This window comes from Chiloscyllium plagiosum, unplaced genomic scaffold (assembly GCF_037043375.1).
Source record: "Chiloscyllium plagiosum isolate Xiang-an unplaced genomic scaffold, Cpla_swu_hap1 HiC_scaffold_23, whole genome shotgun sequence".
Lineage (NCBI taxonomy): Eukaryota > Metazoa > Chordata > Chondrichthyes > Orectolobiformes > Hemiscylliidae > Chiloscyllium > Chiloscyllium plagiosum.
The window spans coordinates 6797624-6814166 of record NW_028270161.1 but is presented as its reverse complement, the minus strand read 5'-3'; the positions used below and the strand labels follow the sequence as shown (position 1 = coordinate 6814166).

Below are 16543 nucleotides of genomic sequence, written 5' to 3'. Positions count from 1 at the left end.
GTGAACCAGATGGGTTTTTCCAACAATCAACAATGGACTGATAGTCATCATTATACTTGATGTGAAGCTGCCGGTATCGGACTGGGGTGGACAAGGGTCATCAATCACATGAAACCAGGTTATAGTCCAACGGGTTTATTTGAAAAAACTAACTTTTTGGAGCACTGCTCCTTCATCAGGTGCTATTAGACTTGTTATTGAATTCAAATTCCACAATCTGCCATGGACGGATTTGAACTCAGAACATTAGCCAGATGTCTGGATTAATATTCTCACGGTAACACCACGAGTCCATTGCCTCCCCAAAACAAAACTGCAAAAAAGCAAGCAATCTCCTGGCATGGACTGTAAAGTAGGTGGAACTTTAGCTGTGAGTTTCAGGTTGTGTTGGGGCTGTTGTATTGTACGAACAGTTGGGGAAGCACCATGGGGAGTGTAGCTACTGCTGGAAGGTATTTCAGGAAATTGAGAGAGTTTGCAAGAGCCTCCGTTCGGCTTTTCCAGGGGAGAGACACGGCGGGATGGTTACCGTCTATTTACACGCCAGGCCGCTGTGCCAGTGAAACAGCTCAATGTGATAAACTGACAGCCAGGACTCAGAGCAATGGGATCAGGTCAGTGTTGGACGTGGACCAGGCCAGGCACTGTACACTAGAAATTACACAGACCCCCACCCCCAGGTTCAGGTCACACTAGAAATTACACAGACCCCCACCCCCAGGTTCAGGTCACACTAGAAATTACACAGACCCCCACCCCCAGGTTCAGGTCACACTAGACATTACACAGACCCCCCCTCCCCGCCAGGTTCAGGGCACATTAGAAATTACACAGACCCCCCCTCCCCGCCAGGTTCAGGGCACATTAGAAATTACACAGACCCCCCCTCCCCGCCAGGTTCAGGGCACACTAGAAATTACACAGACCCCTTCCCCCCAGGTTCAGGTCACACTAGAAATTACACAGACCCCCTCCCCCCAGGTTCAGGTCACACTAGAAATTACACAGACCCCCTCCCCCCAGGTTCAGGTCACATTAGAAATTACACAGACCCCCTCCCCCCAGGTTCAGGGCACACTAGAAATTACACAGACCCCCACCCCCAGGTTCAGGTCACACTAGAAATTACACAGACCCCCACCCCCAGGTTCAGGTCACACTAGAAATTACACAGACCCCCACCCCCAGGTTCAGGTCACATTAGAAATTACACAGACCCCCCTCCCCCCCAGGTTCAGGGCACATTAGAAATTACACAGACCCCCACCCCCAGGTTCAGGTCACATTAGAAATTACACAGACCCCCACCCCCAGGTTCAGGTCACATTAGAAATTACACAGACCCTCCTCCCCCCCAGGTTCAGGTCACACTAGAAATTACACAGACCCCAACCCCCAGATTCAGGTCACACTAGAAATTACACAGACCCCCACCCCCATCCCCAGGTTCAGGGCACACTAGAAATTACACAGACCCCCTCCCCCCCAGGTTCAGGTCACACTAGAAATTACACAGACCCCCACCCCCAGGTTCAGGTCACACTAGAAATTATACAGGCTCCCCTCCCCCCAGGTTCAGGTCACACTAGAAATTACACAGGCCCCCCTCCCCCCCAGGTTCAGGGCACATTAGAAATTACTCAGACCCCCACCCCCAGGGTTCAGGGCACATTAGAAATTACACAGACCCCCCTCCCCCCCCCAGGTTCAGGGCACATTAGAAATTACACAGACCCCCCTCCCCCCAGGTTCAGGTCACACTAGAAATTATACATACCCCTGCCCACACCCCTGGTTCAGGGCATATTAGAAATTACACAGACCCCCCTCCCCCAGGTTCAGGGCACATTCGAAATTACACAGACCCCCCTCCCACCAGGTTCTGGGCACATTAGAAATTACACAGGCCCGTGCCCCCCCACCCCCAGGTTCAGGGCACATTAGAAATTACACAGACCCCCCACCCCCACCCCAGGTTCAATGCACATTAGAAATTACACAGACCCCCAACCCCAGGCTCAGGGCACATTAGAAATTACACAGACCCCCAACCCCAGGCTCAGGGCACATTCGAAATTACACAGACCCCCCTCACCCCAGGTTCAGGTCACATTGGAAATTTCACAGACCCCATCCCCCAGGTTCAGGGCACATTAGAAATTACACAGACCCCCAGCCCCCAGGTTCAGAGCACATTAGAAATTACACAGACCCCCAGCCCCACCCCCACATTCAGGGCACATTACAAATTACACGGACCCCCAGCCCCCAACCCAAGGTTCAGGGCACATTAGAAATTACACAGACCCCCAGCCCCCAGGTTCAGAGCACATTAGAAATTACACAGACCCCCAGCCCCACCCCCACATTCAGGGCACATTACAAATTACACGGACCCCCAGCCCCCAACCCCAGGCTCAGGGCACATTAGAAATTACACAGACCCCCAACCCCAGGCTCAGGGCACATTCGAAATTACACAGACCCCCCTCCCCCCAGGTTCAGGTCACATTAGAAATTACGCAGCCCCCTCTCCCCCCAGGTTCAGGGCACATTAGAAATTACGCAGCCCCCCACCCTCTCCCCAGGTTCAGGGCACATTAGAAATTACACAGACCCCCAACCCCAGGCTCAGGGCACATTCGAAATTACACAGACCCCCACCCCCAGGTTCAGGGCACATTAGAAATTACACAGGCTCCCCTCCCCCCAGGTTCAGGTCACATTAGAAATTACACAGACCCCCACCCCCAGGTTCAGGTCACATTAGAAATTACACAGACCCTCCTCCCCCCCAGGTTCAGGTCACACTAGAAATTACACAGACCTCAACCCCCAGATTCAGGTCACACTAGAAATTACACAGACCCCCACCCCCATCCCCAGGTTCAGGGCACACTAGAAATTACACAGACCCCCTCCCCCCCAAGTTCAGGTCACACTAGAAATTACACAGACCCCCACCCCCAGGTTCAGGTCACACTAGAAATTATACAGGCTCCCCTCCCCCCAGGTTCAGGTCACACTAGAAATTACACAGACCCCCCTCCCCCCCAGGTTCAGGGCACATTATAAATTACTCAGACCCCCACCCCCCCCCCAGGTTCAGGGCACATTAGAAATTACACAGACCCCCCTCCCCCCAGGTTCAGGTCACACTAGAAATTATACATACCCCTGCCCACACCCCTGGTTCAGGGCATATTAGAAATTATACAGACCCCCTCCCCCAGGTTCAGGGCACATTCGAAATTACACAGACCCCCCTCCCACCAGGTTCTGGGCACATTAGAAATTACACAGGCCCCTGCACCCCCACCTCCAGGTTCAGGACACATTAGAAATTACAGACCCCCCACCCCCACCCCAGGTTCAATGCACATTAGAAATTACACAGACCCCCACCCCAACCCCCGGCTCAGGGCACATTAGAAATTACACAGACCCCCAACCCCAGGCTCAGGGCACATTCGAAATTACACTGACCCCCCTCCCCCCAGGTTCAGGTCACATTAGAAATTTCACAGACCCCATCCCCAGGTTCAGGGCACATTAGAAATTACACAGACCCCCAGCCCCCAGGTTCAGGGCACATTAGAAATTACGCAGCCCCCTCTCCCCCCAGGTTCAGGGCACATTAGAAATTACGCAGCCCCCCCCCCCACTCTCCCCAGGTTCAGGGCACATTAGAAATTACACAGACCCCCAACCCCAGGCTCAGGGCACATTCGAAATTACACAGACCCCCCTCCCCCCAGGTTCTGGGCACATTAGAAATTACACAGGCCCCAGCCCCCAGGGTTCAGGGCACATTAGAAATTACATAGGCTCCCCTCCCCCCAGGTTCAGGGCACATTAGAAATTACACAGACCCCCACCCCCATCCCAACCCAGGTTCAATGCACATTAGAAATTACACAGACCCCCCCCGCCCCCCCAGGTTCAGGTCACATTAGAAATTTCACAGACTCCCTCCCCCAGGTTCAGGGCACATTAGAAATTACACAGGCCCCCAGCCCTACCCCCACCCCAGGTTCAATGCACATTAGAAATTACACAGACCCCCCCCACCCCCCCAGGTTCAGGTCACATTAGAAATTTCACAGACTCCCTCCCCCAGGTTCAGGGCACATTAGAAATTACACAGGCCCCCAGCCCTACCCCCAGGTTCAGGGCACATTAGAACTTACACAGGCCCCCAACCCCAGGTTCAGGGCACATTAGAAATCACACAGACCCCCAGCCCCCAGGTTCAGAGCACATTAGAAATTACACAGACCCCCAGCCCCACCCCCACATTCAGGGCACATTACAAATTACACGGACCCCCAGCCCCCACCCCCAGGTTCAGGGCACATTAGAAATTACACAGGCCACCAGCCCCACCCCCAGGTTCAGGGCACATTAGAAATCACACAGACCCCCACCCCCCAGGTTCAGGGCACATTAGAAATTACACAGACCCCCAGCCCCAGGTTCAGGGCATATTAGAAATTACAGAGGCCCCCCTACCCCCAGGTTCAGGGCACATTAGAAATTACACAGACCCCCACCCCCAGGCTCAGGGCACATTAGAAATTACGCAGCCCCCTCCCACCCCAGGTTCAGGGCACATTAGAAATTACGCAGCACCCCCCCCTCTCCCCAGGTTCAGGGCACATTAGAAATTACACAGACCCCCAACCCCAGGCTCAGGGCACATTCGAAATTACACAGACCCCCCTCCCCCCAGGTTCTGGGCACATTAGAAATTACACAGGCCCCTGCCCCCCCCCCCACCCCCAGTTTCAGGGCACATTAGAAATTACACAGGCTCCCCTCCCCCCAGGTTCAGGGCACATTAGAAATTACACAGACCCCCACCCCCACCCCAGGTTCAATGCACATTAGAAATTACACAGACCCCCCCCCCTCCAGGTTCAGGTCACATTAGAAATTTCACAGACCCCCTCCCCCAGGTTCAGGGCACATTAGAAATTACACAGGCCCCCAGCCCTACCCCCAGGTTCAGGGCACATTAGAAATTACACAGGCCACCAGCCCCACCCCCAGGTTCAGGGCACATTAGAAATCACACAGACCCCCACCCCCCAGGTTCAGAGCACATTAGAAATTACACAGACCCCCAGCCCCACCCCCACATTCAGGGCACATTACAAATTACACGGACCCCCAGCCCCCACCCCCAGGTTCAGGGCACATTAGAAATTACACAGGCCACCAGCCCCACCCCCAGGTTCAGGGCACATTAGAAATTACACAGACCCCCACCCCCCAGGTTCAGGGCACATTAGAAATTACACAGTCCTCCCTCCCCCCAGATTCAGGGCACATTAGAAATTACACAGACCCCCCCCCCCCCCCCCCCCAGGTTCAGGGCACATTAGAAATTACACAGTCCCCCCACCCCCAGGTTCAGGGCACATTAGAAATTACTGGGTAAAAACAATGACTGCAGATGCTGGAAACCAGATTCTGGATCAGTGGTGCTGTAACGTTGATTTTACTGCTCCTCGGATGCTGCCTGAACTGCTGTGCTCTTCCAGCACCACTAATCCAGACATTAGAAATTACACAAACCCCCACCCCCAGGTTCAGGGCACGTTAGAAATTACACAGAACCCCACCCCCAGCCCCCGGGTTCAGGGAACGTTAGAAATTATACAGCCCCCCCTCCCCCAAGGTTCAGGGCACCGTTCTTCTTCAGATAGGCTGGTACAGGGTTGGCACCTTGACTGTGTGCAGTTCCTCTCAAAGAGGCGGGGAGGCAATGGTCTAGTTGTATCCTGTTGATCCAGTGACCCAGCTAATGTCCCGGCGACCCAGGTTCGAATCCTGCTAAGGCAAGGATTCAATAGTTCTAAAGAAACTGACCATGAATCCATTGCTGCTGGTCAGGAAAAGCACATCTGGTTCACTAATGTCTTTCAGGGAAGGAAATTGCCATCCTTTTCCAGTCTAGACAGGCAGGAAGCTGGAAGAACACAGCAAGCCAGGCAGCATCAGGAGGTGGAGAAGTCAACGTTTCGGGTATAACCCTTCTTCAGGGCTAGTCCTGATGTTACTTGGCTTGCTGTGTTCTTCCAGCCTCCTGTTTGTCTACTTTGGATTCCAGCATCGGCACCTGGGGGTGGGGGGGTGGGGGTCTGTGTAATTTCTAATGTGCCCTGAACCTGGGGGGTGGGGGTCTGTGTAATTTCTAATGTGCCCTGAACCTGGGGGTGGGGGGGTGGGGGTCTGTGTAATTTCTAATGTGCCCTGAACCTGGGGGGTGGGGTCTGTGTGATTTCTAATGTGCCCAGAACCTGGGGGGGTGGGGGTCTGTGTAATTTCTAATGTGCCCTGAACCTGGGGGTGGGGCTGGTGGCCTGTGTAATTTCTAATGTGCCCTGAACCTGGGGGTGGGGCTGGTGGCCTGTGTAATTTCTAATCCTTACCCAGTATGACCCAAATGTGACTTCAGACCCACAGTAATATTGTTGCCTCTTAACTGCCCTCTGAGTAATTAGCAAAAGAGCAATAAATGCTGGCCTCACTAGAAACACCCACATCCAGTGAATAACAAACACACAAATAAAGTTTCTGTTTAGAACGGAAATGAGAAACTTCTTCAGCCAGAGGATGGTGAATCTACAGAATTCATTGCCACTGAAGACAATAGAGGCCAGGTCATTGAGTGTATATAAGATGGAGATAGAAAGGCTCTTGAGGATCAAGGGTTACAGGAGAAAGTGGGAATATGGAATTGAGAAACTTATCAGCCATAATTGAATGACGGAGCAGACTTGATGGGCTGAATGGCCTAATATCTGCTCCTATGCCTTATGGTCTTATGGGCTCGAGCAGTGGTTTGTGGGAAGTATTCCAATGTAAGGTAAAAGAGGCAGCCATCTTAAATGGTCAGAATGTTGGCAAAACAGAGAGATTTCAAATCTCCATCAACCATAAGAAATAGGAACAGGGTAGGCCATTCGGCCCCTTGAACTTGCTATGCCATCCAATAGGATCATGGCTGATCGGACATTCCTCACGTCCACATTCCGGTCTTTCCCTGTAACTCTTGATTCCCCAACTGTTCAAGAACCTATCTCAGCCTTAAACATACATAAGGACTCTGCCCCCACAGCTCTCTGTGGCAAGGAGTTCCAAAGACTCACAGCCCTCTGAGAGAAGGAATTTCATCTCAGTTCAGTCTTAAATTGACACCTCTTTATTCTGAGACAATACTGTCTCCTAGACTCTCCCACGAGGGGTAACATCCTCAGCATTGACCCTGTCAAGCCCCTTAATGAGATCACCTTTCACTCTTCTAACTCTAATAAGGACAGACCCAAACTGCTCAACCTCCCTTCACAAGACAGTGCCTCCATTCCTGGTATCAGCCCAATCAACCTTCTCTGGACTGCCTCCAATGCCAGTCTGTTCCCAGAAAGTAATTTGTCTTCTGTCCAGGTCCATTGTTCTGAATAACCCACAGAAGAGGAATGCTTTGTCGCTGGCCATGTTGGAATCTCTGCACAGAGACCTCCTCCACGATGCAGAAAGCAATGACCTCCGAGTTATTGTGATCTCAGGTAATTCCAGCCATGATTTAGCATTTAATGGACCGACTTCGATCATAGTGAGGCTCATGTGGTAAAGTAAAACATAGCCAGGGAAATAAGAATGGTGGCTGAGTGGTTAGCCTGCCTCACGGTGTCAGGGACTTGGGTTCAATTCCAACCTTAGGTGACTGTCTGTGTGGAGTTTGCATGTTCTCCCTGTGTTTGTGTGGGTTTCCTCCCACAGTCCAAAAGATGTGCAGGTTAGGTAGATTGACCATAGCGTCCAGGGATGCTTAGGCTAGGTGGATTAGCCCTGAGAGATGCAGGATTGTAGGGTTAGGGTGGGATGCTCTTTGGAGAGTCAGGGTGGACTTGTCAGGCAGAATGGGATTCCATGGAACTGTGGATGCTGGACATCAGAAATTGCTGGAGAAGCTCAGCAGGTCCGGCAGCATCTGTGGAAAGAGAAACAGACTAAATGTTTCGGATCCAGTGACCCTTCTTCAGAACCAATCTGAATCCGTCCACCTCGGCTTTTAAAAATATTCAATGATTCCCTTCCGCTGCCTTCAGAGGCAGAGAGAGTCCTAACGTTACACAAACCATCTGAGGAAAAAAAAATCTCCCCAGCGCTGACCTAAGAGGGTAAATCTAATTTTAAAGGAACCCTTCTTTTTTTTTTGGGCGCACCACAAGAGGCTTTCCAAGAACACCTTGTCGAGACCTCTCAGGATTTTGTACACACCTGCCCCTCTCGTAAACCCCAGTGGACACTGAGCCCTGTCTGCACTTGTTATAGGACAATCCAGTCCTTCCAGAGATCAATCCAGTGGGTTTCCTTACAGTAGCCTCCAGTTTATTTCCATCTTTCTTTAAATAAAGATTCAAAACTATTTGGAGAGGAGGTCACACCAATGGCCCTGTATAACCGGGGCTGTCAGGTGACTGTGCCTTAGGAGGGAGAGGTAGACAGAATGAGTGCCTCTGTTACCGGCCCCCTTTAGAGATCAGGTAGCTACTCCCACCAAGATCTGGGCCTCTCCCCTGCCTCCTCCATGATCCCCATGTTCCACCTCCCCCTTCTTGAGGGTTAAATGGCAAAGGGAGGTCCCTGGTTGGTGGGGAAGCTGATTTTTCTGTTGCTGGGGTTAGGAGGCAAAGCCAGCAGAAACATTCTGGCCATGTCTTTTGTTTACCAGTTGGGTAAAATGGTCACTGAGCCGCTGACTCTGTGTGAGTTCTCATTCGGGAACAAGGGTTTGATGGACTGTATGGCCTTCATTACTTGTAAAGTGCTGAGGGAAACATACAGGCTGTCTCTCAATCTCTCTCCGTCTCTCACAACATGACAGAATTGTTTCAGTGCAGAAGGAGGCCATTTCACCCATCATGTCTATACTAGCCATCTCAGTATTTTGACCAGTGCCAAACTCCTGACTTTGCCCCTTCTCTTTCTCACTCTCTGGCACTGTCTCCCACTCTCACTGTTTCTCTCTCTCTTCCCTCTCTGTCTCTTTCCCACTCTTCCTATTTCTCTCTCTTTCCCTTTCTTTTTCTCCCTCTGTCTCCCACTCTTGCTGCTTATCTCTCTCTCTCCTCCCTCTCTATCTCTCTTTCTCATTCTCATGGTGTCTCTCTTTCCCTCCGTCTTCCTCTCTGCCTCTGCTCCTCTCTCTCCTACAATCACTGCTTCTCTCACTTTCTCTCGTTCCATCTCTGATTCCTCTCTCCACATCTCTCTCCTTCATCCTTACTGTCTCTCTCTCTCTCTCTCTCTCTGTCCACCTCTTACTTTCTCTCTCTGCCTTTCTCTCTTTCTCTCTCTCCCCCACTCTTACTCTCTCTCTGTCTCTCTGTGTCTCTCTCTCCCTCTCTCTCTCTCCCCCTCTCTCCCCCTCTACTTTGTCTCTCTCTTTCTCCCTCTCTACATCTGTCACTCTCACTCTCCCCACACCAGAGATCTGAGAGTGCAGAAAGCAAGAAAATAATCAACTCTTATTTAGCAGAAGAATATGTTTATGAGTCATTGCTAGAAATGTTTCTATTTATTCTACTTGTAATATTAGCGTCATATTTCCATTCGAGGCTGATACTGTGTGATTGGTGCATACAGCTGAAGGACCTGTATTTTCATCTGGCCACAACCTCAAGGAACTAACATCTGCTGAAGGATGGGATCATCACGCTGAGGTGTTTGCAGTCTGCACGGACGTAAGCTGATCATTTTACACTTAATGGAATGAATAACAATGACAATTATGCCGTGCCTTTAACAGCAACTTATTGTTACTTTAACAGAATAAAATAAAGATGATTATCAAGCCAGATTTAACACTGAGCTGCATAAGAAGATAGTGGGGTGGAATCCGAAAGAGGTGGAGTGATTTAGGAAACAAATGTAGGACTTTAGTGCCCATGGAGCTGTTAGCATGGTCACTCAAGTTAGAGTGCCAGTCCAGAGGGTTGCTTCCTCATTAGAAAGGGGAAGCAGTGGCCTACTGGTATTATCACTGCATTGTTAATCCAGAGTCAAAATGTGTGGTGCTGGAAAAGCACAGCCGGTCAGGCAGCATCCGAGGAGCAGGAGAGTCGACATTTCGAGCATAAGCTCTTCAGCTTATGCCCGAAGCATTGATTCTCCTGCTCCTTGGATGCTGCCTGACCTGCTGTGCTCTTCCAGCACCACACATTTTGACTCTGATCTCCAGCGTCTGCAGTCCTCACTTTCTCCCTGTTAATCTGGAGACCCAGATAATGTTCTGGGGACCCGGCGTCAAATCCCACCATGGCAGATCATGGAATTTGAATTCAATGACAAGTCAACCGATGACCATGAATCATCAATTGTCGAGAAAAACCCATCTGGTTCACTGATGTCCTTTAGGGTAGGAAACTGCCATCCTTAACTGGTCTGACCTACTATAGATAATAGAGACATGCAGTAGCCCCATGGGAAGCGGGCCATACAGGAGGAGGGGCTGAGAAATGATCTTGAGTGAGGAGGTTTCAGGAGTGAGATGGCAGTACAGTTAAAGGTTCTCTCTGCTGATCAAACTTCCTACAATTTACAGGTTATGAATCTGATTCAGGATATGCCGGTGCCAGTCATTGCAAAAGTTAATGGTTTAGCCACCGCTGCTGGCTGCCAGCTCGTTGCCAGCTGTGACATCGCGGTGGCATCAGAGAAATCGAGGTTTGCAACTCCAGGAGTCAATGTCGGGCTCTTCTGTTCCACACCAGCTGTCGCTGTGGGGCGATCGCTTCCTCGGAAGGTATGCCTTACAATCACAGAATCACAGAAATAGGTCATTCAGTCCACACTGACCCTTCAAAGAGCAGCCCACCCACACCCCTACCCTATCCCTGTACCCTGCATTTCCCATGGCTAACCCACCTAGCCTGCACATCTGTAAGACATAGGAGCAGATATTAGGCCATTCAGCCCATCAAGTCTGCTCCGCCATTCAATCGTGGTTGATAAGTTTCTCAACCCCATTCTCCCGCTTTCTCTCCTTAAACCTTGATACCCAGGAACCTATCTATCTTCGTCTTAAATACACCAGTGACCTGGCCTCCACAGACCTCTGTGGCAAAGAATTCCATAGATTCACTACCTTCTGGCTGAAGAAGCCAGAGACACTATGGACAATGTGGGTAATCCCACGGCCTACTCACCTGATCTGCACATGTTTGGACTGTGGGAGGAAACCAGAGCACCCGGAGGAACCCCACACAGACAGTTACCCGAGGCTGGAATTGAACCCGGGTCCCTGGCACTGTGAGGCAGCAGTGCTAACCACTAAGCCACTGTGTCACCCAATCATTTCACATTTTCAGGAATTACAAGTGTTCATCATAAATGTGATTCCCCATCACTGTTAGCAGCACTGGAATCTTATGCAATTTAAAATGCTTTTGATTTCTGTGGAGGGCTGCTAATTGTTAAAGTTCTGAAAGGTGAGCCACTGGACTATTGGCAGAAAAGGAAAGAACTTGCATTTTAATAGCGCCTTTCATGCCCCCAGCAATTCCAATGCTCTCTTGAAACAGTGAAGTACTTTTGAAATGTAGTCACTGTTTTAGTGTAGCCAGTGTTGGATTGAGTTGGACAAAGTTAAACATCGCACAACACCAGGTTGTAATCCAACAGGTTTATTTGGAAGTACAGGCTTTTGGAGCACTGCTCCTTCATCAGGTAGCTACCTGACAAAGGAGCAATGCTGTGAAAGCTTGTACTTCCAAATAAACCTGTTGACTATAACCTACTGTTGTAATGTTCACAAGGCAAAAACCAGTTTTACCCAGAAACAGCAAAGTGGCAATAATCAGAAAGTGTGCTGTCAGTCAGTGAATGGGATCTTTAATACTGGTCTGGGAGAGTCAGATTGGGCATCAGTTACATGTCTCATCCAAAACATGTGAAATAGTCGCAAAGTGGGCCATTCAGCCCCTTCAGCCTGCCCTGTCATTCAATAAGATCATGACATTCCCACCCACTCCCAATAATATTTGATTACATTGGCTAATTAAAATCCATTGACCTCCACCTTAAAAATAAACAATGTCCCTCCCTCCACATGACACCCCTGGCAGTGCAGTGCTCCCTCAGTACTGCCCTTGAAGCATCATCTGCTGTACTTTTCCAGCACCACGAATCCAGAATCTGGTTTCCAGCATCCGCGGTCATTGTTTTTACCTTGAAGCATCAGCCCTGCTTTTGGGTTGGAGTGAGACTAGAACTCACACCTTCCTTTTTCAGGCTGACCCTTTCTTCCCAATAAAAAAACCATTCCTTCATTCCAGTGCTCCCTGGTTCTTCCCAAGCCAAAAATGTATAAACATGGAACAAGATGAGGCCACTCGGCCCTTTGAGTCTGCTCCCCATTCAGTAAGATCCTGATCTGTTTTTAACTTCAATTCTACATTCCTGCATAATCCTGATCATTTTTCATCTCCTTGATCATCAAGAATTTTTCCTCATCTCTAACTGAAGAGGGTGGTAACTTATTATTGAACCAAGACCCCTAGATCTAGATTTTTCCAAAGGAGGGAAACATCCTCTCCATACCCACCTGGTCAATTCCCCTCAGGATCTTGCATGTTTCAATTAAGTTACCTCAAACTGTTCTAAATTCCAGAAGATACAGGCTCAGCCTGTCCAGCCATTCCTCATAAAGCAATCCATTAATTCCAGGGATTAGTCTAGTAAACTTTCTCTCAACTGTTTCCAATGTATTAACATTCTTCTGTGAGTACTGTGACCAGTAGTACACACAGTACTCTAGATGTGGTCTCACCAATGTCCTGTATAACTAAGTTAAAAATCACACAACATCAGGTTATAGTCCAACAGGTTTATGTGGAAGCACTAACTTTCGGAGCGCTGCTCCTTCATCAGGTAGCTACTGGGGCAGGATGATAACTAAAGTATAACCTCCCTACTCCTGCATTCAACTCTCCTCACAATAAACCATCACATTCTATTAGATTTCCTGATTCTTACTAGACCTGCAGACTAGTCTGTGATTGGTGCACTAGGATACCCAGAGGCCTTCTCATGAGGAGATGGGAATGTCAAATATGAAATACAGGAATAATCAGCCAGGATCTTATTGAATGGCAGAGCAGAAAGAAAGGGCCAAATGGCCCACATCCACATTTTGGAAGTGACATTAAACTGAGGCCCAGTCTGTTCCCTCTGATTGACATTAAAGATCCCACAGCACATCAGAGAAGGACAGGGAAATCAGTCCTTGCATCTCAGAGCTCTGTAACCTCTCACCATTTAGATAATATGCTATTTTATTCTTTCTGCCAAAATGGACAATTGTAGTCTTTCTCATATTAAACTCCATTTGCCAGATCTTTGCCCACTCACTCATTGTAGGCTCCTTCGAAACTCATAACTGTGTTTAGAGAGTTAAAGCTTCATAGAGATACACAGCACTTCAGCCCAACTCGTCCACGTGAACCATATATCCTAAATATATCTAGTCCCATTGCCCATTTTAGCCCATGTGTCCACAGCAAATGTATCTAACCTCAGCCTCTTCATTCAAATGATTTATACAGGGGCTTCCCGATTTACGAATGTCTGACTTATAAATGCTCATACCTGCAAACGCAATCCCATACAGGGGTGTAATATTAAGGATCCGACATACAATTGTTTCCCATACTTGTGAACGATTTTTAAAATTGTTTTGCACCGTGTTCCGACTTGCACACAAATCGACTTGGGAACAGAGTCAAGAACTGAACCTGTTTGTAACGCAGGCACGGTCTGTATAAATGATATGGAAGGGGGAATATTAAAAAGGCACTTTGGCCTGTGTCAGTATGCAGAGGTGCCATGTTGGACTGGGGTGAACAAAGTCAGAAGTCACATGACACCAGATGGAGCAGCGCTCCGAAAGCTTGTGATTTCAAACAAATCTGTTGGACTATAACGTGGTGTCATGTGACTTCTGACTTTGTGTCAATATGATCAGGGAAGGAATGTGTTTGTCTACTCAACCTTTGTTGTGCAGAAGAATTGAATAAATTCCATTCGTGACAGGTTGCTTTAGAAATGCTGTTTACCGGAGAGCCTATTTCTGCCCATGATGCATTGCTGCACGGACTGGTTAGTCGGGTGGTGCCTGAGGACAAACTGGACGAGGTGACTATGAAAATTGCGAACAAAATCTGTGAAGCAAGCAGGTCTGTTATCGCGCTGGGAAAAGCCACATTTTACAAACAAATGGCCCACAACCGAAACGAAGCATATCAAATTGCTGCACAGGTCATGGTGGACAACCTGGCACTGAGGGATGGTCAGGAAGGAATTCAGTCTTTCATCCAGAAGAGGAAACCTGTGTGGAGACATTCCACTGAAAGGGCACATGAGTAACAGTCTCCGCCCATCTTGGTGTGTGCAGTGTTTCTGGGTAAAGGTGCACTACTCTGAAGCCTAATAGCTATAAAATTCCCAATGTGAGATCTGATCCCTTCAAGGAACTTCATTTCTACTTGGAATGAATTGTAAATATAATACGGATGTTATTACAAATAAAGAAGATTGTAATTTATGTAAAAAGTAATGTTTGCACTACACATGTACCAGGCAATGAGCATTTCCAGTTAGAGACAATTTAACCATTACTCCTTCTTATTCAATGGTGTTACCATCAGCGAATCCCCCACTATCAACATTCTGGGGCTTACCATTGACGAGAAACTCAACTGACCTCAAGACACAAACACGGTGGCGACAAGAGCATGTTAGAGGCTAGGAATACACCTCCTGACTCCCCAAATCCTTTCCAGCATCTACACAGCACAAGTCAGGAGTGTGATGGAATACTCCCCACTTGCCTGGATGGGTGCAGCTCCAACAACCCTCAAGAAGCTTGACACCATCCAGGACAAAGCAGCCCGCTTGATTGGCACCACATCCACAAACATCCACTCCAAACATTGACGCTCAGTAGCAGCAGTGTGTACCATCTACAAGATGCACTGCAGAAAGTGCTCCTTAGACACCTTATAGGGCACCTTCCAAACCCACAACCACTTCCATCTGGAAGGACAAGGGCAGCAGATATGTAGGAACACCACTCCCTGCAAGTTCCTCTCCGAGCCACTCACCATCCTAACTTGGAAATATATCGCTGTTCCTTCAGTGTCACTGGGTCAAACTCCTGGGACTCCCTCCCTAAGGACATCGTGGACTGCAGCAGTTCAAGAAGGCAGCTCACCTCCACCTTCTCAAGGGGCAACTTAGGAAAGGCAAGAAATGTTAGCCCAGCCAGCAATGCCCACATCCCATTAAGGTTGAAACTTTATTGCTGGAACAGCACAGCAGGTCAGGCAGCATCCAGGGAACAGGAGATTCGACGTTTCGGGCACAGGCCCTTCTTCAGGAATCCTGAAGAAGGGCCTGTGCCCGAAACGTCGAATCTCCTGTTCCCTGGATGCTGCCTGACCTGCTGTGCTGTTCCAGCAATAAAGTTTCAACTTTGATCTCCAGCATCTGCAGACCTCACTTTCTCCCCACATCCCATTAACAATTAATTTTTAAAAAATTAATTACTTGTTTTGGAATTGTAATGAAAATGTAAAGAAAAACCGTGATAGATTACAGAATTATGCCACAGAAGAGACCATTCAGCCCATCGTAACTGTACCCACCCATTGGAAGAGCTCTCTGTTTATCTCACTCTCCAGCTCTCCATTCTCCCTTTAATGTCCCTTTTCAAGTATTTATCCATTCTTCCTTTTAAGAGTTACTGCTGGATCTGTTTCCATTGCCCTTTCATTCACTACATTGCAGTTCACATCAACTCACTGGGCCCAAACAAATTCTCCTTATTGCGTCTCGTGGTCTTCTGCCAGTCCATACAAATTCATCTCATCTGGTTTCTGTCCCTCATGCCTGCGAGAACTGGTGGGGGACTCCAAAATTAGAGGGCATAGGTTTAGGGTGAGAGAGGAAAAATTTAAAAGGGACCTAAGGGGCAACTTGTTCGCGCAGAGGGTGGTGCGTGTATGGAAATGAGCTGCCAGAGGAAGTGTGGAGGCTGGTACAATTACAACCTTTCAAAGGCATCTCCATGGGTATTTGAATAGGAAGGGTTTAGAGACTTATGGGACAAGCGCTGGCAAATGGAACTAGATTAATTTAGAGTATCTGGTCAGCATGGACGAGTGGGACTGAAGGGTCTGTTTCTGTGTTGTACAGCTCTACATCTCTGATTGAAAGGTGGTTCTGAATTCCTGAAGGCTCAGTGTTTTTAACTAGTGTCTTGAGTTACCTGACTGTGCAGCTGCTGCTTGTCGTTACTCCTGCTATGGTGTTTGCACTCACATCTGTCTTGTACCGTCTTCACATCCCTCTGTAACCACTTTGTGACATCCATCATCCAACTACATCCAGGTCAATCCTTCTTTCTGCTGCCCTCCAGTCAGTCCTCTAGAAGAGATCTTTGTAGCTTCTCAGCTCTGATCAAACACACAAA

The 16543-nt window shown here is 48.7% G+C and overlaps 1 protein-coding gene across 1 annotated transcript; it reads left to right on the top strand.

Annotated features, from left to right (window-relative positions):
* The first annotated feature begins 411 nt into the window (after positions 1–411).
* echdc3 (enoyl CoA hydratase domain containing 3) lies at positions 412–14622 on the top strand. The gene is made up of 5 exons (XM_087999350.1): positions 412–614; positions 7453–7574; positions 9658–9755; positions 10616–10816; positions 14104–14622. The coding sequence occupies exons 1-5, from the start codon at positions 427–429 to the stop codon at positions 14434–14436; spliced, it is 942 nt and encodes a 313-aa protein (XP_087855476.1). The 5' UTR covers positions 412–426; the 3' UTR covers positions 14437–14622.
* Positions 14623–16543: the final 1921 nt, after the last annotated feature.

What these genes read in the sequence shown, in the direction of transcription:
- echdc3 (XM_087999350.1), top strand. Translation starts at nt 427, where the DNA reads ATGGGGAGTGTAGCTACTGCTGGAAGGTATTTCAGGAAATTGAGAGAG. An exon ending in ACTCAGAGCAATGGGATCAG is followed by an intron (nt 615 to 7,452) that starts GTCAGTGTTGGA and finishes TCTTCTGTCCAG; the next exon opens with GTCCATTGTTCTGAATAACC. An exon ending in TGTTTGCAGTCTGCACGGAC is followed by an intron (nt 9,756 to 10,615) that starts GTAAGCTGATCA and finishes TACAATTTACAG; the next exon opens with GTTATGAATCTGATTCAGGA.